At 40.4% G+C, this 27,083-nt stretch overlaps 1 protein-coding gene and 1 long non-coding RNA gene across 3 annotated transcripts in view; one reads left to right on the forward strand and one right to left on the reverse strand.

The window, feature by feature from the left end:
- Nucleotides 1–27,083, reverse strand: part of LOC137469454 (uncharacterized) — a 41,816-nt gene that overhangs the window by 4,345 nt on the left and 10,388 nt on the right. The window contains exon 2 of the long non-coding RNA XR_010996528.1: nucleotides 18,541–18,651. This is a non-coding gene — a long non-coding RNA (uncharacterized lncRNA). The remainder of the gene's footprint in view (nucleotides 1–18,540; nucleotides 18,652–27,083) is intronic.
- Nucleotides 58–26,801, forward strand: HTR2A (5-hydroxytryptamine receptor 2A). 2 transcript variants are annotated; one of them, XM_068182174.1, is made up of 4 exons: nucleotides 58–438; nucleotides 887–1,544; nucleotides 5,549–5,749; nucleotides 21,820–26,801. In XM_068182174.1, exons 2-4 carry the CDS (start codon nucleotides 1,145–1,147, stop codon nucleotides 22,632–22,634), a joined length of 1,416 nt encoding a protein of 471 aa, XP_068038275.1. In that variant the 5' UTR covers nucleotides 58–438; nucleotides 887–1,144; the 3' UTR covers nucleotides 22,635–26,801. The 2 variants fall into 2 exon arrangements, with proteins under 2 accessions (XP_068038275.1, XP_068038277.1); XM_068182176.1 differs by having other exon boundaries at nucleotides 905–1,544.

Below are 27,083 nucleotides of genomic sequence, written 5' to 3' on the forward strand. Positions count from 1 at the left end.
CTGACATCCAGAGAGTGGGAGGTCTGACAATCCGAACAAGGCAGCAAGGGAGAAATTCCATTCCTGTTGCAATCACTAATTCCTCCGCGCAGGCTGCTTTCTCGTGAGCGTGTGCGCGCGCTTTCTTTTGTGTCACTTCAAGAAGGGCTCTGGTATTATTATTACTTTAAATATAGCTTGCCCTGGGGCGGGGAAATGCACAAGGAAAGAGCCGGCAAGCAGCCTATCTCTCAGAAGAAAAGAGCAAGCCTCGCAGCACAGGAACTGGCTTCACTCAAGGGTGCAGTTTAGAAGTCAAAAAACTATTTGAAATAACTACCATTGTGGAAGAGGCTGAAGAAAAAAGACACGGAACTGGCTAAACACAGCGAAGAATATTGTAACCCAGGGTGCCAAGTGCATCTATTTGCAGTTTGAAAGAGGGCTCTGAAGTGCAATGTAAGTCTTCCTTAAATTGTATTATTTTATAACAGTATCTAGTTGTTTAATTTCCATCCTGAAGCCATGCTGGGCCAAAAGGTACAATTAGCTACAAAAATCAGCATGGAGCAGAGTGTGTAGTCTCTGATATGAGGCTGAAAATGATTCTAAAATACAACAGAAGACAGAGACTATCAGCCATATTATGGGAGATGCACTATAAATAAAAGCATATTTAATTATTTCAAGAGAAAGACATTGGATGGAATCATTAATCAACTTTCTTAAATGAGAAGCAAGAGCTTTGCTGTTTAATACGGCAAGATATTTTAATACTGCTGTGTTTAAAATTGTGTGATAACAATTACCAATAGCAGTAACTCTCCAGAGGGGAGTCCTAGTGGTTGCAAAAGTTTTATGTCTTTTATGTCTCCAACATTTTTGCTCTCTGAAGCCTCTCCTACAGCCCAGTTTTACTTTCCAGCTGGATTTTCAATATATGCCAACACTGGACTTCCTATGGAACTGAAAACAAAACATTTCAGCTTTTGGAGTAATTCCGGTATGTTTTTCTACATCGTACTAGTGGCAAAAATACAGCCGACAAAAGATTGTGCTCCCTCAACTTCTGGCAAGGAGACCTGAGGAATATAATGCCCAATGGTGACAAAGGGTGATAATTTCCTGTTTTTCACAATTTATCTTTGTGGTTTTGGACTTAGCAATGGATTTTCTTTGTGATGGAGAGAGCTCTGTGAACCCAACTGCAAACTCCTTCATACAAATAAATCACGAGAGAAGATTCTACAGAAATGTTTATGGAGCTGGAGAAATTAATATATCACATCTCTGCAACTTGACTGTGAACTCTGACAACCTAACCAATCTTTCATGCGAAAGTAACATGAGCCCACCGTGCTGCCCTTCACAGAAAAACTGGCCGGCTTTGTTGACAGTGATAGTGATTGTTTTAACCATTGCTGGAAATATTCTTGTCATCATGGCTGTTTCACTGGAGAAAAAACTACAGAATGCCACTAACTATTTTCTAATGTCACTTGCAATAGCTGATATGCTGCTGGGTTTCCTTGTCATGCCTGTGTCCATGCTAACCATACTGTATGGTGAGTATCAGCTGTGTAACCTACTGCACGTATTGATAAGCCTTAAACATTGCATGCAATAACATCTTGTCATTATGATTTCATTCTCTTACTACATAAAATTGTTATCACTCCATATAAATTGAAATATATGTCACTGGTTAATGGGTAGAACAGGTGAAGTACTTGAATCTTTTCCTTGTTTATATTTCCAGCTACAGGCATTTTAAACACAGCCCATAACATCAGTTTATTACTCAGTTGTCAGATGAATTGTCTCAAAGTGTATATGAAAATCGTTTATTCTTTCTATTGCTTTCAGGTTTTTTTTTCCCTGGCTCATAATTTTCATGTTCCCAATGAGAATGAAGGGTCCTGCCAGCTACTTTGCTCTGCAAATATGCACTGAAACATTGATGACTACTTTTAGATTCAAAGTAGGCAGCCCCCTCAATTATTTTTAATGAAGTAATACAAATGTAATAATTTTCTTATCAGCAATACCCTGCTTAGACAATCTACTCACTAGCAAATGCTGGAATAAATATTGCAGGAGCTAAGAAATGGATGGGCATTAAGTCTGCCTGTTTAGTAACATTTACAAATGCAAAACAATCATTTCTTAAGATAAGGTATTTAAGTTAATAATGACTCACAGTTCATGCCCTTGCAGGTGATTAATAGCACATCTTTCTTCTCATTTTCACCAAAATCATTTGCAGCACAGCTCACGCCAGAACAAGCAGCACCCTCTGTGTTCAGCACCAATTTTGTCAGGCTGTGACCGTCCCTAAACTTCAGAAATGAGCCTTCCAATGCTACTGAATAGCTGCAGTTCAAAGAGAAGCTAGACATTGTCAGGAGAGTGAGATTGTTCTATTACTTCACTACTTTGGGACTTAAGGTTCAAACATGAGCCTGTGCTGAAGGGAGATTTAATCCAGAAAGTTGGAAGTTTATTTTCCATTTTCAGTATCTCTCCACAGATCGCCCCCAGTAGCATTTGCAAACTGTATTTGGCATCAGTCACGGTGCAACACCGTGATTTACCGTATTAGTGTGCTATTATCTTTGGCGGGAGAAGCAGCGTGAAACAGGAATTGTCCGATGGGCGAGATTGAAGTCGTGCGTGATTCCCTGAGACAAGCAACAGGGACTCCTGCTGGCCAGGCTCCGCTGCCGAGGGAAGAGACGCCCGAAATCCGTGTCTCGGGAGGGATTTGGGGGGTGGGCGCTGGATGCCTTTCCCGCACGGCGGGAAGCCGCAGCCCTCGTCCCGGCAGAGGCTGCGCCGCCTCCTTGGAGACGGCCGGGACACGGGAGCCGCAGGGCGCCTCAAGGCACAGGCTTTGCCTCCTCTCTCCCTGCTTCTTCCCTTGCTAGACCAGGAATGGAAGCAGCATAACTTGGGGTGAAAAATCATCTGGTGGCACGCACTGGTACCAGGAGAACCATCTTGGTTTGGTGCACAATCAACCTCCAGGATGATCGGTGATGGCATGGAGGGAAGCCTCCCCTTCTACAGGAGGCTGCAGCTTTTCAACTTCAATTTTCTTGGCTGCAGCTGCTCAACTTCAGCCACATCACCTGTGCTGACAGTCTTGAGCTCAAACTTGAGGCCTTTGCACACATCTGCTCTGCCGGGACACCTCCAAGGCCGTGGAACAAGAGTGCTCCACCGCCCCTTCTGCAGCCCCTTGAAGGGCTACGGTGATTGATTTGCTCAGAGATTATTTTCTTGAGGGGTTTATAGCTACTGTGAGCAATTCTGGTTTGGGTGCCCAGCCATGCCAGTCATGTGCCTGTGCCAGTCTGCACCCTTTGGGCTGTGCAGGGCTCTCCATCCACCCAGCAGCCCCAGACTGCTGGAAAAGGCAGCACCTAGTTAGTCCTGCCAAGGTGGATGTGACTACAGAGCAGAAAACTTCCTGGAGGATGTTATCTACATCCTTACTAAGGGGGCACCTTATTGCATCCAGAGTTTTCTCCTCTCATATACTTTCTTGAATCTGTAGTCTCTAAGGAAGTTTATCTGGCAGATGCTGTTTTATGCCTGCCCCGTCTTGGTTTATTGCAAAGACAAGAAGTCTAGAAGGATATGACAAATGTGTTCCCAAAGGTCACTGAAGCAAGAGAAGATGCATGTTGTCAAGTGTAAAAATACTTTAATGGTTTTCCCTGTGTAAACTGGCCTGGTCTGACAGAGAGATGCTACTGGGAAGTCATGCCCCTGAAAGCCAGCCGTCACATAACACACTCCAGGGACCAGATTTCCCAACAGAAGACCAGAAAACATGATAAAATACATCCATAAATGCTGTATGGCTTGTCAGGGTCAGCTTGTATTACAGCAACCCAAGAACACCAAGAAATAGGTCTCCTCAGTACCCACTGAGACTAAATGTAATTAGGCACAGACCTACCTCCCCCACCTCTCCTTCCATTCCTGCTGTTGCAAATGTTGTACTGTATCTCCAAAGGAGACAGGAAATCCCCCAAATACTTGCATATTCTTACAGTATGAACTTTGCCATTGCCTCATGCCACGCTATCATGGGCAGCTTGGGTAATATGCTCTGAATTAAATCACTACAAGATAACTGCAAAACTTGCTCCAAGGATAGCTATTAGTGGTTCCCTGCAGGAATAGCAGGAATTTTGAATGGGGGTCCTGCGGGGCTCTGCTAAGCCTGGGTCTGCTCAGTACTGCTCTGAACAACATGTATAGTGTGTGGATTGAGAGCTTACACAGCTTTCCAAAAGCACCAACCTGGGAGAGGTTACGAGCACTCAGAGGGACAGGATGAGAATCATCAACAAGAATCTGGATCCCTGAAGAGAAAGTCTGAAACCAACAAACAACATTCAGTGAGGATAAGTGCAAAGGTAAAGAAGCAAACCAGCTTCTGCTGGTGAAATTTTTCCGGCCTTCAAGAATGCTGAACAAGATCTGGCTGTCAAAATGTATCATTAACTAAATGTACTTCACTAGCATGATATTTTCATAAAAAAGACACTTAACATTCCAGGTTGTATAAGTAAAGACATTCCCTTCAAGATCCATGAAAAAGTCTTGTATTTCACTTAGCAGTCAGGAGGCCTTTGCAAGAGTACAGAGTGCTGTTTTAGTCACTGAATGATATACAAGATGCAGGTAAATTAAACACATTTCAGGGCTGAAAATGAAAAAGGAAAAAAGTTTTAAAAGCATGATCTGTAAGAAAAAGATAAATTACTAGGCTTTTCTTACACTGGAAGACAAAAAAATAAACACAAAACTAGGCAAGCCGTGATAGCCATCTCCCAACAGCTTTGAGAAAGAAAAGTAATCAATTAATCTTCATAGGTAGTGGAAAAAAACAAGGAAAAGTAAGGGTTTAATTTGCAGCAAAGAAGCTGTAGGTTGGATATTGGTAAACACTAATGCATCTGCTTTGGATTCCTTTCCCTGGAGGAGCCTATTAATATTCATTGACGGAATATCCTTATTTAGGTATGTGCTAGAGGCCTAAAGACAGGTGAGATAAGTACCACTGGTATGCAACAAAATAATTTTTCTTCTTTAGCTTCCATTAAATCCAAAGTTTTACTTTCAGAATTAAGGCAGCTTTGCATACCAGCAGGTGTTGATAATGCAGTAATTACATGGATAAAAAGTCCTAAAGCAAAATTGAGAACTTGCAGATTTACAATGACAAAATTGCTTCTCTTTTCATAGATTTGCTGCCAAAAATGTTTAATTATAGCACCAAGTACTAGCATTATGCAAATAGAATTAGAAAGAAAAAACATATGCTGCCTGTAGCCTGGGAAAGAAGCAGAGTTAACCCCAAAAACTACAGTTAGAAGGCTGCAAACAAATGAAAATATTTTGTTAAAACAGTGTCAGGCAGCTTCTAAATGTATCACTAACTACTACTTAGTACTTACTACTATCCTCCAAGAAGGATATATGCACTAAGACATGTGTCACAACAAGAGATATATGCCACATCTTTAGCTGATGCCAACTTTCTCTTGTGCAGGATACGAATGGCCTCTACCTAGAAAGCTCTGTGCCATTTGGATCTACTTGGATGTGCTCTTCTCCACGGCGTCCATCATGCACCTCTGTGCCATCTCCCTGGATCGCTACATTGCCATCCGGAACCCCATCCACCACAGCCGCTTTAACTCCAGAACTAAGGCTTTTGCCAAAATAATTGCTGTTTGGACCATATCAGTTGGTAAGTGAGGCAACATTTCAGCATGTAATTGCAGATTTCCAGCTTTTGAGAGGGTTAGATGTATATACTGCAGTCTAAAACTTCATTCTCTGCCTGCAGTATTTTGCTTTCCACTTCTATGAAGTGCTGCAATGTAGTAATCATGCAATGGAAATCAACAACAATGGGAAATGGAGGAGAACTGAACAGCACTGAAAGAACATACATCAGTGATAGCATGACCACATTCAAGTTTATTTTAAAGAGGTGTTGCTTTCTCACACTGATGAATCATCACTACCTAAACATCTGAAAAGAAAAAAATATATCAACTGAACAAAGTATATATGTAATATATATACCCTGTTATATGTAAGTCAGTTGTTCCCAATTTCCTATTTGGGTAATTTGCTTAGAGATTTTTCTCATGGGCAAATCTTCTCTGCCTTTCTCGGTGTATATGGTGGGGAATTTGTGCATCCTATTTAGGAGACAACAGATACTGTGTGCAGTGAGAGTGAGAGGAGTCTCTCCAGAGGACAGTTTAGAGTTACAGTCCAAAATAGGTGTTCTGAATGACCTAGTACACAAATCTCTTTTTGCACTGGCAAAACCCAGAACCTCAAAACTAGGCAGGAGAGAACTGATCTTTTATTCCCTGGTGGCAGCATTTCCAGGGCAGTCTTATGGCACCGGAGTTGGAAGAGTTTGGTGTCTGATGCCATCAGGAATATCCTCACACAGCTGGGGTGGAAGTTTTCAAATGCTTTGAAAACACACTTCCCTTTCAGTGCTTGTAGACCCTTGAGCATTGGCAGCTCACTTATTCAGAGGCAGGAAAAGTTCACTCTTTTGCCCTGGAAGAGATGTGAACTTTCAGCAATCAAAGGAAATTAGCTCCTTCCCTGGCTAATACAAATTATTGCAAGTGGTAACAGTGATCCCTTACCACTCTTCCCAGAGGAGGGAAAGGAGATGATGCCTAACATGCTGCCAGCCTGGCACTCAAAATCATCTCCTGACATTCCTCTTGATCCTGGCCTACAGTCTGAAAAAAAGCAGTCTAGGATTGTTAAGATTTAAAATAGCTGTATCTTATGCTGCACAGCAAGAAATTGTGGGAGTCTTCACTCAACAGAAGGACAGTTCTGCATTTTCCACAACTTGATGAGGTTCAACAGCATCTGGCTCTGGGGTGCATTCAACTGATCAGATGTAGATGTCTAGCACAGGCCAGGTGAACTCCACCCTAAAAATACCTAGTTCTCAACTGTAAAGGAAGCTGATAGCAACTCAGATGTAGATGTCTTAATTTAGATTACATGAATCATATCTTGTCTCTTCTACAGTCACATTTTTTAAATTCAGTTGAAAACATATTACCTACTCTGTCCAGGTTTTCCAGGTTTTGAAACTGCTAAGTGCAAGTATTTTCAATGCATTTCTCTATATATAGCATAAATAAGTCAAGCATTCCTTAAAATTGTGCTTACTGTGTTTGTCTGCACTTGTGTGTGGCGCCTTGTGCTTAGTGTGTATGAAATTACTATCCTTTTAAAGCACAAATTCACAGAATGATCAGAATGACCATTCCGGGGCAAACCAGTGGTCCACTCTGCTCACTATCTTTTCTTGGACAGGGGCTTACTGACAGAGTACTTGAATTAGCTCGCTATTAAAAGGAATCCAGAAAAAATGTGTTATTTTAGCCCTATAAGTTAGAACATGGTTTATGTCCTGTAGTAGGAGGGTTTATTTCTTTGATAGCTTGATATTTTGTTTCAAAAGTTATGTCTTGTCTTTGCAGTAATAACTAGTAACATATCCATTGTAAAAACACCTTTTCTGCTCTCTGGAGAAACTGTCTTCTAACAGTGATGAGATGAGTCACAGATGTTACTTGTTATTATTATGGCAAGTGATAGCAATGTGGTCCCTATTTATATAACTCTGAAAAATACAACTCCTTATTTTATTGGAAACCATTCAAGTGTGGCATGAGTGAAGAGGACAGAGTCCTTCTTTACTGCAGCTGGATAAGGACATGTGTAAAGGAACAGTGGATGTCAGGAAAATAGGAAGGCTAATAGGATAACTCCATCTCATTCACACATTTCGTGTCACCAGAAGAGTGAGAAGGTTAAATAGGTACAAGTTAATGTAGGCAAGCACACTTAGGTAGGCAGGAATGAAGTGATGCTCAGCTGGTTTCTAGTCTCATAGAAGCAAGGGACACGGGGAGACCAGCTGAAGGAAGACTGGTTGGTTTCCAGCCTGGCAACAAGCTATGGCAAATGGGATGTGCTCCAGAGGACAGATAAGAAAGCAAATACATAGAAAGAAGCTATAGGAAACTGATGAGCCAGTCACTGCCAGGCTGGACTAAGTTTGCACTGTGCCATATTGCTATATTAATAGAGTAAAGAAAAATGCCAGTATTGTAAGGAATCTTGATTGATCCCAGATCACCCATGCAACCTGCTGTCAGTCAGTCATCAACACTTATCCTCCTGATCTGCCACCATCCAGCTAAGAATATGTAGGAAATGGGTTTCTGGAGGTGCTTTCAGTATCACTTACTAATAGGAAATGCTTTCTGGACAAAGAGGTGCTCCATGGATCATTTACTGGTCTCCAGGCTCTCAGTGCTTCTTAGAGTGACAGGGCTATAAATTATTTAACTCTTTGCATTTTCACACAGCTATGGTTGAGAACTCTCACTGGGATGAGTGAGGTGAGGATGGTGAGACACTGGCATAGATTGCCCAGAAAATCTGTGGATGCTCCATCCCTGGAAGTGCTCAAGGACAGGTTGGATGGGGCTCCAAGTAATCTGGTCAAGTGTAAGGTGTCCCTAGGTGTGGCAGGGGAGTTGGAATGAAATTATCTTGAAGGTTCTTTCTAACCCAAACCATTCTATGATATCTGGCACAGGCAGAGCTGGTGTTGGGCACAACACACCCTCCACAGCACCTGGTGTGGCTACGATCTCACTTACAGATTCAGATCCAAGGTTTTGCTCTCCAGCCGAAGATAGGTACCCTTTGACTTCCCTATATTCCTACAGTTTGCACTTTAGCTGGTGACCTGTGAACTCTCATGAAGTATGAGATGGAGGGTAAAAAGTAAGAGAAAGAAATGAAAGATGTTATGTTCCCCTGTGCAGAGGTTCTTTCTGGGAGAGGAAGAGGGGGGAAATAGCCAACAGTTGTGTGTTGGCAGCACATTTAATCAGTTCCACTGACCATGCAAACAACTCAGGCTGAACTGAACAGCACTGATGAACATGCAGGGCTGTCAGATATTGCCTTCTACCACCCTCAGTATGGAAACAAACCATTTAATCCTACCACTTGTCTTTCAACCTTCTGTCTTACAACCTTCTGTCTTTCAACCCATTCTTTTTCTACAAGAGGATCTTTCTTCTATTGCCATTGCTACTAACTGTTACTTTCACTAACAGCCTTTGACAAAAAGTATTGTCAGGGATTTCTGGAAATGCAGGAACATTATATCAGCTGGATTACCCTTATCCACCTGCTCACTGACTCCTGAAAATACTTCTAGGTGACTTGTCAGGCCTGAACCCTACTCACCTAGATTATAACTTCTAGTGTACCAAATTAATTACATTTTTGTTCACCAAATTTGTAATTTTCCTTTTATTCACTAAATACACAAATATATTCAGTCAATTTTAACCAAAGGCAATCAGTGATCTTCCTTCCACTGGCTTCAGTGACATATGAAGCATGTAAAAAACAGCAGAAAGAAAGCACAGATAGTTTAATTTTCTTGACTTCTGAAATCTTGATTTTATCAGTTTAAAAAAAGTAAATTGTGGTAACATTTGTTTTTGCATTTAGTGGAAGAAGAGCATTTAGCCAGAAGCCTTTGTTTCACTAGAGCATGTAATGCCACAGGCAATTGGTTTAAAATAGATTCTAATTACTGTAACAGATTCTAATTGTGTCTTTAATTCTTAAATCATCCAGTATGCACAGTGGTTAGATAATTAGATTATTTGTAGCTGTTGAAGGCAAAAGCTCATTAAACCCTGAAAATTATTCCATTTGTTTTAAAGCACAGTGGTCATTATTGAGAACAGGTGTAAAAAGCCAAAGGATTTCCCCCTGCTGGAAAAAAGTAGAATTTTGAATAGAACTAGAATCTGTAGAATTGTAAATAGAGCCTATACTGAAAAATGCACATAAAGTACCTTTGAATCCTAAATGGGCTTAACAAACACACTGCTCTGCAAGAGGCCAGCAGTGCATCATCCCCTCCTTGAAAGGGTGACATAAAATAATTACAGGCATGAATGTTAAGTTCCTCTATATAACATTCCTCAGTTCTTATTTCTCTCTATTCCTCTGTTAATGATCTAAGTAATGTGAAGTCTGATGAAGCCCAAGCAGTCTAAGATGAGTTTTCTCTTATAATTTCTCACTCAGCCTACACATCTGTTCACTGCCTTCAGGCAGTCTCTACACTCCCTAGTCACTAACGACTTAGATTTATTCAGTACTTTTCATGCAGAAAAAAAAGCCCAACCTGGATCTGGATGAAGTTGGTAAAATACGTCCCACCACATAACTCTAAAATTTTTCCATTGCTTTTGAGGCTTCGAAAATGAGAAATACTGTAGCATGTGAAGCAACGCTCTCCAAAGTGCAGGGTGAAGTTAGATCCAGGTGTACAAATCAAGCCCAGTGCAACTGAGCCCCTAGCTAATTTGGCAGTGTGACATTTTATGCTGATACAGAGGCTTATATTTCCTTCACAGGCAGCCTGCAATTTCTCTGCATGGCTTCTTTCTGCCTTACAGCATTTGAATGGCCAAAGAAGCAGCAGGGATTGGGAAAGTTCAACCAGCGGTGCCTCTGGATTGTGTTTTGTTGACAGTTTCAGCCTCCTTAGGCTCAGTCTTCTTTCTGTCAAGGAGAGCTTTCATTTGAAAATCGCTTTACAGGTTTCAAAGGCAGGAACAGCTAATAAACTGCAGGCTGGGAGTCCCTATCCTGAATCTACTACACATCCTTTTCTTCCAGGTGACATAATTTGCCATTTCAATCAAGTCTAATTTACGGATGCCTTGGCATAGGAAAAGATCATTTGTTAAAACATGGAATATACTGCCAAAATATATACAATTGCGAATAATTGCACACTGAACTGTACTCTGGCAGTATAGGTTTAAAGCTTAGCACCTAAATTTGGAAGTGCTGGAGCTAAACTTAAAATATCTACTACACTATCATTTCCCTAGGGAACATTTTTTTTTATTTTTATCATACTCATGAAACCATCTCTCAGAGAGTGAAAATACTGTTTGCTCACTCCACCTGCAGGACCTCAGGGGCAAACATTGTAGATTTTATGTTTGGCCAACCCTGGGACCTTTACGATTTGTGGATGTAGATGATGCCATAAAAATAAAATGAAGTTGAAAAAAATTGTTGCACAACATACAGAGAAATTTGCATCAATTATAATGAAGGGTGTTGGCATGAAATTTCATTAATAAAGTATTAGAGCTTCGGAACCATCTCAGAAATAGAATCTTCATTGTATTTCTTCACAGAGATGCAATGTATGAGGCTCAGTAGTCAGCAACAATAATGCCAGTAGAAAGTTCATTGCCATACTAATGACTCCTACAGTAATGACAACTAATGAGAGCAAGCCTTCATGTACAGGTTGTCTGGGGGAAGGTAATGTTCAGTTCCATGGAAAAGGAACATTCAGTGCTGTGATGCACATTTCTGAGGTGACTAGCACATGTATTCTGATTATGAGGCATTACTTAAGATAGTTCTGAGAAGGACACATAAATATCCTGTTTACTTTGATCTAAATTATTCCCATATTTCCCATGTAACAGAATCCTTTGCTTGATTTGTTCTTCCCAGAAAAGTGAACACATCCACCAGACCATCAGCTTACCACACATATCTCCCTCCTACAACTGTGAAGGTTTAAAAGACTTGTATTTTGAATTTGTATATGTTTGTTCATCTGACAAGAAGGTGTTACTAACATTTTACTTTTCTTTATGGAAAAAAATATTTAAAGGAATGCTAATGATTGAACTGCTTTCTAAACTCTCCAAATTTGAAAACACAATGATACGAGACACAGGCATGTGTCCATAGGGACACATTTGCAAACCAAAGCTTTCATCTGCATGGGGAAGAATATATTAAATATAGTAAATATATAGTAAATATATATCATCAAAGGAAGAATAATTATTATGTGTATATTTACCATGTTCTTTGGGTAATTACATCAGGACGAGATGAAGGGTTTTGCCTATGAAAAAGCCCCACACTCATTTTGGGAGCAGTCCTTTTGCAAGAGGCAATCTGCCTTTCAGGTGAAAAAAGGAATGATGAGTGGTCATAACGGTATTGTGTGGCATTTATTTCTGCTTTGGTTTCATTTTTAAAGGCAAGTGATAAACAGAAGAGCTGTATTTTTAGAAATAGAAAAGAGCCTGCTTAGTCAAGGTGCTGATGAAATAATTAGTTGTCTTTTTTTTTAAAAAAACTTTGTTTTGAAGACCATAAGGACCATGTTCTTCCTCCTCTTGAAGCTACCAGCAAAAAAGCATAAAGTTCATTTGGACCAGGCCTGTCCTGTTATGAGGGCTTTTTCAATGAATAAGTTGGTAGGTGCCAATATGACCTATAATCAGCCAGTTTCTCTTTGTAGGGTATATCAGAGTAAATGGAATATTTTAAGAAAAAAAGGCAGCATCTCTAGTCAGAGGAGCTAGATTTCTGCACAGAAAATGCCACATGCAACACAAATGATAACAAAAGAACAAGGTACAAGGAATTACGTTGGGATTCATAAATTCTGTTGTCTGTACGCTGTGACTGCATTTAATCACCTTCTAAATTAAAAATGGTGCTGCACATTAGCACAAGTAGCACAGTGTTGCATAAAAGAAAATGTCAAGAAAAGAGAAAATTTCATTCATTTTAAAATTATATAGAACAATTTCACAAGTTCCTTTATTTATTATATTTGGCTTAAGCCAGATATTGTGTTTTATGACATTAAGAAAGGTTCACGTATCACAGAATTCTTTAAAATTAAAGGCTTACATTTATCTTTAACAGCAGGAACATTGCAAACTATTGAACACACAGGCTTCAATTAACTTTTCCCACACATTACCTGGCCTGTGCCACTGGCATCACTTCTAAGCAGAAGCCAAGCTAAAATAAAAGTCAAGGGTTTTGTCAGAACTGCAACAACATATTCCTAATTACCTGAGACAAATTTAGAAACACCTGTCAGGTGATTTTGCCTCTGATGTCCCCAGGGTCATTGATGGAAAATAGCTTGTTGAGCTCCTGTGATGTCCGGAAAGCAGGCTGTAGAATTGTGATAAAGGCTTTCTTTTCTGCCTGATGAAAATTGGAATCTGTGTATTTCACAGTATTCAATCCTGCCTTTATGTTGGAAATAAATCACATCCACTGGGAAGACTTATTTCCTTTTGGAAGAACATAGCCCTTGTTACAACTTTTTGTATTTGATCAGAGTTTTGAAATGTCAAATTGACCACTATTGCCAGGATCATAGACTGAGCTGAGCTGTGAGTATCCTGAGAGAAAAACTGTGTGATTTTAGGTCCAAGGTGCACTGAGCGAGCAGTGTAAACTTCCCCTCACAAGCACAGAAGTACTCAGAAGTTTTAGATTGAAAGTTTCCCAGTTAAATCCCGCCCTGCCTTGCATACTATTGCTGGACCTGAGGAAGTCACTCCTGCATTTCTTGTTGCAAGGACAGTTCATGTATTTATTTTTCATTTTCCAGGTGCTTTGTGACATTTAACAGAAAGATGAGCCTAAGGCTCATACTGTAGCACCACACAGACACCAGTAGATGGTGGAAATATGGGCAGATACAATCCCTTCAGATACACTCCCTTTTTCTCTCTTCTTCAACCCTGTTATCTTGTAAATGTGACCAGGGCATTGGCTGGTCTAACAGAGTTCAGTAAGGGTGAAGGGCATTAGCTGCAGGGTGGATGGTAAAACATAAAGCACAGCATCCTGACTTATCTTCAGACCTGTGCAGGTCTCTAAGCTGCTTCTCATTCTGTTTTTCCTTCCAAATTATCCATCACATCAGGACATCTATCCCAATAACTGTCCACCACTGCTGCAGTCTCCTTGTATACCTAGTAAGAAGCTGACAATTTGATTATTGAGCAGCTTCTGCAAGCAACCACAAAAGGAGGCAAGGAGAAACAACTGGGACATGGTCTGAGGTCTAGAAAATCCAGAAGAATTACAGTTTTTCTTATCTGAGCCCTTCACATGGAGTGTGAAATTATTGTAAAAAATGTAATAATAATAATTTAAAAATTTATCTGATAGCTAACTTCAGTGTCCTTTTAAACTACACAATGAGGCCAAGTAGCATTGCTGAAGAAATCTCAGAGATACTAACAGAAAGCACTATTCAGTTCAGTGGAAGATTAGGGCAGAGTTAAGTAAATTATCAGCATTCAACATATCACACCATGTAATGATTAAAAGACAGAGATATAAAAACTGGAATATCAGGGGATCTTGTCACTTAAGACTGCTCTAGGAGGCATCACATTATTTGTTTATGGTAGTGGGATATCTAAGGTCTTTCCATAATTTCTAGCTTATTGCTGCTCTTATTGCTGCTATAAGCATTTTCTTAAGCATTACTGTGTATGTAGCATGTATAGAACATAATAAATTAGCCCCAAGGATCCTTTAGAAGCTTCATAGCTAAAAAGACAAATTGATAACATCTGATCTAGGAAGATCCTGTAAAAAAGGTATTTCCTTCTTCTCAAAGCACTATTATCCCCAAATCTGCTCTCCTAGGGGCCTGAACAGTGAATGCTGCGAGGCCATCTGACATGGAATACAGAAAGGTCATATGCTAAACAGAGGGGGTATCACAGGTGGCTGGAGTTGATCCTACACAAGGTTCTTTTCCTTTGCAAATTAACATATTTACCTGGGCCAATGCCAACCATAAATTTGTAACTTCTTCTGAGTAGAAATTAAACCATTGCTACCGGGAGCTTAAAAACACCAATGCAATATAAACAACATTCATTGAGTATGCAGAAAGAAAAAGGGTGTTTGACTTGCTCTGCTGCATTTTCCTGAGCCACAGAAGCAGCAGCCTTAAATAGCAGGAGGAAAACCTTGTCCCTCTGTGCAGAGATAGGCTGGAGACCTGCGGAACCCCTTGCACATTTTCAGACCAAATATTAAGCTCTATATTGTAAGGCCAGTTACTTTTCATCACTTCTAATCACCATGGATGAAGGGGTTATGCATTAGCCTATGTCTCCTGGAGGAGCACATCAAGCCCAGCTCCCTTCCAGCTCCCAAATGGCATCAGAATTGTAGCTGCTGTCCAGCTTGAACTTGGGCTCTACTCAGCCAGCATCCCCCAGACAAGTTGCTTCCTCACCTTCTTTTATTTATTTCTAGCTGTTTGATAGGTGCCGACTTCTATATACCCTTTAGTGACTGGGTAACCATCTTAGACAGAGAGATAACAACTTGCCCCAATTGGAGATCTCTGTCAGAAGCTAATAACACCTTGGCAGAAGCCTCTGTCCAAATCAAAAATAATGTCCCCAGTTGAAAAGCAAAGACTGTATTGGGGAATAGAATCCACTGGAAACAGCTAGGCAAAAGGTTGTAGCCCCTTCAAATACTCAGAAGACCTGAAAAATCCAACAAGAAAATTAGGGGAACCAGACTATAAACAAGTCCTGTAGCATAACTAGTAAAGAGAATTTGATGAGTGCAGAGGCAGGAAAAGCACTTAAAGCCAAAAGCAAAGAAACTGTTTCCTGCTGTTGTATTCTTGCTGCCTTTAGGAAATAGGGCTGTGTGCACATTTTGAGGATTATATCAAAGCAGAAAGCAACTTCATCAGCGGCTTCCTCTCTCATAACTCAGCTCACTCTGAAGCCCAGGGTTTCTAAACAGCTGGGTCAAAAAGGGGCACCTGTCCTTAATTTCTTGCACTGTCCTTCCTGTAATTCTCCTATAGTCCTGTTAATAGTTATTTTATTATCACAATTCTACAAATTAATTTGGAGACACATATCTCTGTTCTTGTTAAGAAATAGGTTTCAGGACCAATGACCAAGGATAAATGAGAAACATATTAGGAAACACAGACTTCTCTGATTTTGTTTTTCCAAAGTGAAATAGATAATTTATGGTATAAATTATCATTCACCATACTTTTCCTATAAAAAGTATTAAATGTATCTCCTGCTAGGCTAAATAATATGTTTCCTTAGAGATTTTCTGAGCTGTCAAGAACAAAGCCATTTCAAAATTAATAGAATAATCCAACTGTTACCTGGCACCCCCTCCTTGTGATGTTAAATTTGTTTTCCTTTCACTTCTATTAAAGATAACATGTGTGACCAAATGAAGTGTTCCATGGCAAAGATACAGAAAACCAGGTCCGTAGGTGCCCTTGAATAAAAAGCTAAATTTGGTCTATCAGCAGTTATAAGGAAACTGCCTGGACCCACTCTGATTCAATTCCTGTGAGTACAGCCTCTTGGGCTGCAGAAAGGAGACGATGATCCCCCGGCACTGTGACTCATTTAGCTCTTAAGGAAACCCATCTGAAAACAAATATTATGTGGGGATTTGTGAGAGAATGCTCCTCATCTGCTTCTGCCTCTGCCAACACATGTACCTACCACCAGGGAAGAATTCTGTGCTGGTCTCACATGTGAGGAGAAATTCTAGCCCAGGACTTTGGGGACATTGTCACACTGACTAGGAAAGGTGGAAGCCTTTTAACATTCATGCTAACTAGATGCAGCCTCAGATGGTGATTCCCAACCCACACCGAGGTTTTCAACATCCCCTCTTCCCAGGTGGAAATCTCTGCTTCTGCACTGCCACCCATCAGCAACCTGCATGTATTGGAAATATGGCTGGCACCACTCTGGCAGCAGTAAAATTATCACAGTGAAGGGTTTGTCATGACTGGAAAGGAGTCAGTGGGGGAATATCATTGTCAGGTGCATGCAGAGAGCAGCTAAGTGTTTGCAGGTCTGGGGAAACAATGCTATAATGACAAAATAATGAAATGTAGTGATGTACCAACTATAACTGTGAGTGTCACATGCCAAGCAGAGACACAAACCAGACTGAGCAGCTCCTCTGCGGATGTTTAAGTGGAAGTAACTGTTGCTGAACTCCAGCTCCTCATATAAGATCCAGACACATTGCCAATCCTTGATACTCAGAGGAGGACTTGGTCCATGGTCCCCCTGCTACAAGTGGCTCACTATGGCTTGTGTTCCTTGAGCAAATATACACACAGGGCAGCATGGTAGTCCAAAGGAATAAATATTCTTTTGTGTGGTTAATTAATTCAAAAATATTGAAAATAATCTGATGGCAGTGTGCAACAAGGAGATTTTTGTACAACATGAAAATGAAGGTATGCATTGCTTGCCTTAGAATGTAGCAGGTGAGTTATACATGGAGTTGTTTCAATGTGTAGATGTACCAACAGAGGATATTTTCTGAGCACAAACAGGCAACAGATACCAGCATGGGCTTTTCTAAAGAAATCAGACAATATGGCCACATTGAGCTGCTTGAAGGAGACACTGCAATCAGCAATCCTTTCAGAGGTCCCCAGTGTCACAGCACATCTTTGTGCAGTGGCCTGTGAACTGGCCCATGACCCGGTATGTCTGAATCAATGTGACTGCTAAAACCTGATATGGGGAGAAGTTTTTGTTTTTCATGAGGAAGTGAACAAAGGTGCCAAAGTTTTAGAGAAACTGTAGTGACATTTCTAAAAGGAAGTTCCTAACCCTTAGACATTTATTAAGGCACAGAATAATGCTCATTTGTATTAAACAAAATTGAAATAGATATATGCAAGGTGATATATGCATGTGACTGACAGTTTCTGCTTAAAGAGACTTCACTGAAAGAACCTTGACCTTATCAATTCACTTCCTCCTCCTTGTCTTCACCCCAAGTAACCCAAGTGTGCGACCGTACATGCATGATAAATTATGGCTTTAATTTATTGATAGTCTCAGCAGCTCAAGGCAGCTGCAAACCCAGTTTACCTGTCCAGCTAAAGTGGTTTTATAGCTGCTGTATACCTCTGAAGCCAGCAATGTGTACCACTATATCAACCTTTGTCAATTTCGCCAGGCTTTTTGGGAGAACAAAAAGGATGCCATTGCTTTACTTCTTAACCTTTGGTGTTTTCAAGAGCCTTTTGTCATTTTGAAACTGTGCCCAAATTCTTGAGGTTTCATGCAGAATTTATTACTCATCTTCATTGTTTGGGATCTGTTGTGCAGTTTATTAAATCCACAGTTTGAAACAGCCACGTGTGTATAAATCAAACCATATAAATAAACCACCTTGTACCACAGGAACATAATATTTAGGGCTTGTTGACAAAGGAAAATGTTCTAAGTGGGAATGTCAACTGGAAATGGAGTGGCTAATGTACCTTCAGTGCTTGAATAGATGCTCCTATTCTGTGCTGAATGCTTCCTTGTGCCTCGGTTTAGTTCTTTTGAAAGCCAATGAAGATAAATCATAAAAAAGCCCCCAGGGGATACCAAGATTTTTTCCAGACTGACCTTGAGCTAGTGGGAGCATGGAATGGGCAGGGTGTGGAATAGCTGTTCTGTTTCACCCCTTCCAGGTTGTTTGCTCCAGATCTACTGTTGGCACATGCTTCACTTCCCAAACACCTGTTTGTCCCTACCTGGTACCTACCTGGTAGCTCTGCATGATCCTTTCTTGTGAAGCTGATTTTCTTCTTATGACATTTGAATGCACAGGCACCATCTGTGTCTCCTTAAACATCCAGTCACCAAGAGCAGGGAGCTGGAAAGAAAGGACAAGTAAACCAGCGAGTATACATCTGAATCATCCAGGTGAAACAGATTATTCATATTAAACTTGTAAAGAATTAATTCAGTCAGTTGCAATAATGTTACTACAACTTTAGACTAGGACTTTTTGTTATGAGTTTACAGGACAAACTTGATCTTGACCAAACGTGACATATGGGTGATATTCTTGGCCATATGTGATGATTCCTAAAAATCCCATCAAAATAGTGGATGTGAAACTCCTTTACTGGCAGTTTAAATATCACTGTCTTTCAATTTGGTCCCTGTGTCCTCCTGGAATTTGCCATACTTATGCTGCAGAAGCCAACTGTCGAGGGGGAACAAACCCTGTTCCTTTCAGGAAGAAAACAGTAAATTTAGTCCCTGAAGAGATATGAAAAGAGAAAATTGGGCTGGACATTAACTTTTTCCATGCAGAAATGCCACAGTATCATTTGGGGGATGCCCTGAATCAATTGAACTGGGCTTACACAAAAAGCAGTTTACAGCTGTCAGTGTTCTCTGCCACCAAAGCGTGGTATCTCTGTTGTTTTCAAACTGTATACAGGCCACATCCCTGTGGCTGTAGGGGAAAGATGCTTTGAATGGTCACTCAGCAAAACTAACATGACTAGCAGTGCCTGCTACAGCTCTGCTGATACAGCACTTTCATGCTTGTTAAAGGAATGGCAAAGAAATGCAGGAACTTCTGCTACATGCTGAAGCCCATTTCCATTTTTTAAAGCCAGAAATCTGGACTTAGATGCCAGTCTCCAGAAGCAGCTAAGAACAAAACAAAGCAGTTGGAGAATTGCTGCTCCTGTTTCAGGTGAAAAGTTGTAACAGACTTTGGCTCTTTACTTAAAAAGCATGCAAATCATGCTAAAATTTTCCTCTTTCTAGTGCTGCAGCCTCTGCTCCCATGCCTCCTCATGCAGCTGAACCATAAGGTAGTAATGAAAACCATCTTTTTACTCTGTCAATAGCATTGTTTATTTTATCTCTGCAGCTCACACTAGGTCTTTGAATTAAATGAAAAAACATCCTTGCTGTTATCAGCACAAGGCAGAAGCAGATGGGAAACTTGTGGTATTGCTCTGACTAATGCTGTGTCTTTGTGCAGCTGGAGTATGATGCTGGGAGGTGCTGGATGCCTTCAACACCCTTTCAACTCATCCAAAAAAAGACTAAAACTAACTTCAAAGCATTCCTCATTTCCCCCGAGTAGTTCAGCACCCCAGATTACTCAGCCATGGCTGGACAGTCTGGTTTCTGATGGTGACCTCTGCCTCCATGCTTTCAGTGAGATGGCCTCAGATCTTTTAAGGCAGTAGCTAAAAACACTGGAGGTTTCTGTCAGCTCAGCTCAGGAGCTGCCACAGACTGCATGAGTTTGCATCTCACTCACTGGCTTCTCCTAGCCCAAGTTCAAGCACTTAGAGCTTGAGAAGTAGAAACAGAAAGGGTAATACCACAGGCTCTCCACCAGCTTCTGCCTTGGGCAGATAAGAAAAGAGCTTTTCTAAAGTGGCCTGAGGCAATGCCATGACTCAGTTCAAAGTTGCAAAGACAAAATAAGCTACAGTGTTCCTAGAAAAAAAAAGATCTTTGTAAAACCTCCAGACAAACAAAAAGAATGAAGCATTTGAATAGGATAATAATCTAATATTATTATTACTGTGATTATTATTGTTTGGTATTGTTTGGAAGGCTGTATATATCCACAGCCTTCCTCTAGGACTGGAGTTGTTATGCTGGGCACTGGATATGTGTGAAATGAAGAGACGGGCTATACTTTAAAAGGGGTCCCAATTTAAGCAGCAGAGTGGGAAGAAGGGGGAAAAAAGAGAGATAGAGGAAGATACCATTGAAATGCAGATCTGAAAGGACTCATCTGTGAATGAGTAAGGGGCATCCACTGAACAAAGTAGGGCGCAGCATCCTCACATCATAAGAAATTCTTCTCTAGTCAATGTTTTTATTTCTTATAAGCCAAATACAGCAACTGGGATTTCTGTTCCAAAATGCAAAGGGGACTGAAGCTCCCAGATTATGCTAACTTTCCACAGGAATCAGAATCCTTGCTGCTTTTATCCAAACAGGGCTGCATTATCACCCCCTGCTTCACTCCACTTTTGCTATCTTTGCAGCCCATCATTTCTTTCACTGTCTGAACATTGCCTCTCTTGGAGAGACAGCATCCATTTGGAGGGGAAGAGAAATGATGAAAAAACCCAAAACCAACAACCAGAGAAACAACAGCTGTTTGATTTTACCCAGACTCTAGCAGCATTTGCAGAAATCCCTGCGGAAATGGCTGAGTAGGCTTGAAACAGACAGAACAGTCCAAGGAGAATGGACTTTGTCACCTTGTCTTGCCATTCGTGACAAGCCAAGGATGCATGCTCCAAGGGAAGACAAATTTTGCCTGGCTGTGTGCAGAGGAGGCAGCCTCTAGTAGCTGGAAATACAGTGAAAGGACTTTGCAGTCCTGTCAGATAAAGATCATCTCAGGCTGCGTCATACAGTGTCTCTCAGTGCTTAATTTGTTCCTGTTGTTCATCTGGCCCTTGCCACATGGGAAGCTGGGTTTTGTTAACATTTAGCATTTAACTATATGGAGATTACAGTGAGAAAAAAGAAAGACACAATGAAAGATTACTCTTAGACCTATGACAAAAAATTATCTTTCCTCCTAAAAATAGTATTTCCCAGCCTATTTAGAACCCAGAACACTTTTAATCTTCTAATTAAAAATGGTCCAAAATCACTCTTATGGCACTCCAGAAAAGAAATACATAGCGTCATCTTGGTTATAGTTCATAAAGTCCTTTGCCAAGGTGGAAAAGACCAAGGAGGAAGTCTGGAGATCATTACAAGGGGCCCAAGATCCAAAACCATGCTTTTCTGGCTACCAGGTGTCATAGGACAGTTGGAAGGAAGCAAATATGTTCTACCTGTGGCTGAGGTAATGTGTATGGCTACGATCACCTCAGCCACAGGTAGAACACAGGTTGGTTTTTTTTTGTTTTTTTTTGGTTTTTTTTGGTTTTTTTTGTTTGTTTGGTTTTTTTTTTTTTTTGTTTTTTGTTTTTTCTTGGAGGCTGGAAGTGTTTTTCATTACTGTTTTTAACCTCTTCTTTCTCTCATCCACCTTCAGGTATCTCCATGCCTATACCCGTCTTTGGACTACAAGACGACTCCAAAGTATTTAAGAAAGACATTTTTAAGAAAGACATCTGCTTACTTGCAGATGAAAATTTTGTTCTAGTAGGCTCTTTTGTGGCATTCTTCATCCCTCTAACCATCATGGTAGTCACTTACTTTTTAACTATCAAGTCACTGCAGAAGGAAGCTATGCTATGTGTGAATGACATTGGCCCTAAGACCAAGTTTGCTTCATTCAGCTTCCTCCCTCAGAGTTCCCTGTCCTCAGAGAAACTCTTTCAGCGCTCCTTGAACAGAGATACTGGGACTTCAGGGAGAAGAACCATGCAATCCATCAGCAACGAGCAGAAAGCTTCCAAGGTCCTTGGCATTGTCTTCTTTCTGTTTGTTGTGATGTGGTGCCCATTTTTCATCACCAATGTGATGGCCGTTATTTGCAAGGAGTCGTGCAAAGAAGAGGTCATTGGGGGACTCCTTAACATATTTGTTTGGATTGGCTACCTTTCTTCGGCTGTCAACCCACTTGTATATACGTTGTTCAACAAAACCTACCGCTCAGCTTTTGCTCGCTACATCCAGTGTCGCTACAAGGAGGAGAAGAAACCTTTTCAGCTGATTTTAGTGAACACTATTCCAGCACTTGCATATGACTCCAGCCAGCTCCAGCTAGCACAAATGAAGAGTTTGAAAAAAGAGGCGAAAATGATGGCTAAGGATTATTCTACGGTCACGATAGGAAGACATCGTTTTGATGGTAACTCCAAGGGAAGTATCAGCCCAGGGAATGAAAAGGTTAGTGGTGTGTGATGGTCAGCAGCTGCCATGACAACCACTGTGTGTGCGCTGAAAATTCCAGCTGCTGTGAGAAGCTCTGATAGCTTAGGAAAATCAGCTGTGTTCAAGAGACCTTCCAACAACATCATATACTCCTCACATTATCCTGTGGATGAAAAGCAGGGTTAAAAGGGTATCAAATGTGCAATTTTTTTTCATACAGTATGTTGGCTGTTTTAAGCACAGGCTTTATTAAACTTATTTTTTTAATATTCTAAAGGATATATTTCTTAAAGAAAAAAATGCAATTTCTGGTATTATAATATGGGCTGTGAAGAAACCTACGCATTTCTTTCCTCTTTGCAAATGAAAGCTAAGCTGTCCTTTGATGTTCTTGCAGAGTACGCTCCAGCTAGTTTGTCTTGCTACAACTGAGTTACCATTAACTGAATGAGCACTTTACAGAATTTTAAATAAAATTATGGTTAATTTGTTAATATATATTTAAAATAAATCTAAAAGTATAAAAAAACTATTTAAACTGCTAATTAATTATATGGATATTTTGTTAACTGTTTTTATGCTACTTTTTCTTCCTCAGTAACCATCCTGAAATGTCCCTGGGTTTTTCTGCCATTTATTCTGTATTTCAAATAAGCAATCTTCAAAGGTAAATTATACTTGAATAATCCTCTGTTTCCACCACCACTTGTAATCTTTATTTCAGGACTTGTAGTTTAGTTGCATTCAAAAATTTCATGTGTTCAGCTAAAAAATTGAAAGTAATGTTTTCAAAATTATCGGTCTTAATTCCCTGCTCCCTCCCTCTGGTGTTGACAGGAAGGTGAAGTGAGAGAACAGTGGAAAACCAGGCACAACATTGCTAAATAATTTCAGCACCACTTTCAGATTCAGTACTCTGTTCAATTCCAACAAAGTCTGATTTAAGTAATGTTAGAGGAAAATCTGCATGACTAAAGTCTTCAGTAAAAGTAGATTCTCTCTCATAATTTCTCTTTGGTTTAAAAAGGCCATTATGAAGAATCTTCTGGTTTTGGTTTAGGGCTTGTAAAGCCAGAATTATTAGAAAACTGTTAGTTGTTAAAATTAATTTTCCCTTGTTTCACTGTATTGCTGTTAAGGCAGATTGCTCAGGAATGGTCAGAAGATTGCACTACTAGGACTCAGCCTTAATGAAATACGTACGGGCAAATGGGGCTCACTTGAAAAATAACAGGACCTGTGAACAACACTGCATTTCACCTGCATAGATCCAAGGGCAGAATACATTGCATAAAGAACATAAAATACCTTGCCTGACAGACATACCTAGTCATGAAACTCTTTTCATGACATCATAGCCAATGTCACTGAGGACAGTGGGACTTTGCTGAAGAGGAGAAATATAAATGCTGCACTCACATGCAAAGTTTAAATCCAATAACTTGATTCATTCCATGAATTTTGCAGCCATAAAATCATCAGAACCAGGATGTATTCCAGTTTCTGTGGAAAAAAACACTGTCCATCCAGAAGCAAAACTCCAATGCCTTCATCTGTCCTTCTATTGAAGTTGTTCAGTTTTTACAGAGCAATTAAATTTCCACTAAGTCAAAGAAGGAGAGAGACAGAGAGAGAAAGTGAACCTTTGTCTAGCCTACCAGGTGGGAGTCTTTAGAAGAAGGCCTTCAGCTTAAGATATTGATCTATGGCAGACAAGGACTTAAAAGTTGGCTGGGTATTTATTGTCTGATTATTTATTGGCTGATTTATTGTCATATATATAGTGTAACTAAATCTGCTAGTTTTATGAGCTCTCTCCTCTGACATGGGATCGGTAGGAGCCACTGTGCACTGGTCACACAGAAGCTCTGCATGCACATGATGACACTGACTCACCCCACAGACCTCAGCCTCCATGTCTGGGACGAAGTGTCATGCTGTATCCCCATTTGCAGTGATTATGCCATGCATGTCCTCTATCACCTCGCAGGCATTCATGGGTTTCCCCCCAAAACCGGTCATTTAGGATGAACTGATAAATCAAGTGGAATAAATGCTGTGCTCACCAGGTGCTTTATATGCTGTCTCTGGGTACACTTGATCACCTCAGTCAAACTGAACAGCTTCAGTAGAAGCAAAAATGAACTCACTGCTCCTACCTCCCTATGCACACATCCCGCTCCTACCCAGCACTGTGTGAGGGGTGTCACACTGGCAAAGAAGGCATTCCAGGGGGAATCTGCTAAATGCAGCTGAGTATGAGGACTACCATAGTAGTAGCTGGGAGCAATGACTTTCCACTCTTTCCTGTCAAATTTGATATTGACCCTAAATCTAGTACTTTGAACTAAGGACAACACTCATCTTGTATCCCACAGGCCAGATCTCTCCACTTCACAACTGGAGTGATGGTTTTAAGGATTTGCCCTTGGAAACAGGTATCTCAGGGAATAAGCCGACAATAATAAAAGCAAAGGTGTTTTGTGAGAAGAGGTCTGAGGCTCTAGATCTGCCACCAAACCAGATTGCCTTCATATACTAAATATTGGCAGGGAATGAAGGTCTCTAAACTTCCATGTGAGGGGAAAGGAAACAAAGAGGTTTCCACCAGTGGAGGGAATCACCACATTTTTTTGACATTTATGCCTGACCTGATGCAAGTTTCTCTGGCCTTGCAAATGAGAGCAGTAGGTGGGACAGACAGTAGGTGGATCTTATTGCCCATTTGCGCAAGGAAGTAGAGCCCATCTGCATCCTGTATGATGTATATGGCACCCTGCACTTCTCCAGAGCTCAATTCCTCCCAAATCTCCTGAGGGTCCTGTTGCTGCTCTGCACAGTCTCCTTCACCAGCTCGCAGCTGAAAAACTGTTATGGAACATTTCACATTCAGTGCTTATGCTCTCCACTTACTGTCTGCATTTTGCCCACGTGGCAGAGCAGATCAGCCCTCTGTTTCTCTTTCATTTCACTTTCTGTTCCTCGTTCACAATGTCAAATTGCTCAGGTTGCAAATACTGACAGGGAATGTTTCACTACAATCACAGAAGGCTTCAATTACTGGCTTGAAGTTTCATTACAAGGTGACTGAACAATCTTTTTTTTTTTCCCAGCTTATTTTAAAATAAAACCTATTTTGGACATAAGAGACTTAACAGCATTTCATTAATTGACAGCTGGAGAGAAGATAACACTGAATTTTTGCTTAGAAGCTGGGAAAACTGATGCCTGACATTTTGATTTTGTAGCACTCAGATAGATGGTTTTATTGAGTGATCAGCAGCTTTTGCCTAAGTAGCCTCTTAAGGCCAAGAATGCACAGCAAAGACCAATATCTCCAGCTCTTTATGGACATTTTTGACAGCTTAGAAAGGCCTGATTCTGCCACCCTTCATCAAAATATTAATAGATTTTGTGCAGTTTGCCTTAGTGAGGATGACAGAGTCGGGATATGAATTTGTTTTAGCCACCATGCCAAATCTGCTAGGGGTTGTTCATCAGTAGATAGCAATTAGTGGACTCATTATACTGCAGACAGATGACAAAGTTCAGCTGTTTTAAACTCGGATTTACAGCAGTTGGCCCATGCTTGGAATGAACACCACAGTTTAATATGACCAGCTTCAGAGCAGCATCTCCATCTTCCAAAAAACTGTGTTTTCATTATGCATCAGAATGGAATAGAACTTCTTGTAATTTTTCAGGTTAAAAAATAAAAAAGAGAAGACATGCATATAGACTGGTTCAGAGGTTAGGACCTTCCCCTACTTCACAGGAAAAGCATGTTGAGTCAGTTTGTCATATCGGCATCCAAAAAAACCCACTTCATCTGAAAAAAAAATTCAGCATCAATTTTTCAAATAGATTGACATTTTATTACTGTTAAGACTGCATCTGAAAAATGTCCAAAGACATGAAGCTCACCATGTATATCCTAAGCTGGTGTGCATCCTTTTTACACTTCAGGGTAAAAATTCCAATGTATCTATCCCATCCAGTCAACCATGCACTGTACTTATGTAATTATTGCCAGACGGTGAGATGCATTCTATTTTGAATACCTATATGTTTGCTTATGTAAATACATAGAGAAAAAAATTTGTTGTATTTTGTAATGTTAATGTAAAATGGTGTTTCAATGCTTTACTGTTTTGTCTGATCGCACTGCTAGTAAAGCAGATTAAAATATTCAAATGCCATCAGTTGTTTTATAAACTGGAGATTTGTCTTAAATAGCTAATTTGGTTTGGTTTTATTTCTCCCATAAATATTCAGTACAATGTCTGCTGAAGGCTAAAGTAATTTAAAATATTTTGCTGGAGAAAAAGAAAGAGCATGTTGAAGAATTTAACTATCTCAAAACTGGTCCAAAATGAGCCATTGTAATCATTCACTTTTTCTAAGGATAGCCATCCTTCTACTGAAGAGGTACTCTTTGGGTAAGTACATACAGCTTAGTAATTTCTGGTCTCAGAAACA

This window comes from Anomalospiza imberbis, chromosome 2 (genome assembly GCF_031753505.1).
Source record: "Anomalospiza imberbis isolate Cuckoo-Finch-1a 21T00152 chromosome 2, ASM3175350v1, whole genome shotgun sequence".
NCBI classification, from domain to species: Eukaryota; Metazoa; Chordata; class Aves; order Passeriformes; family Viduidae; genus Anomalospiza; species Anomalospiza imberbis.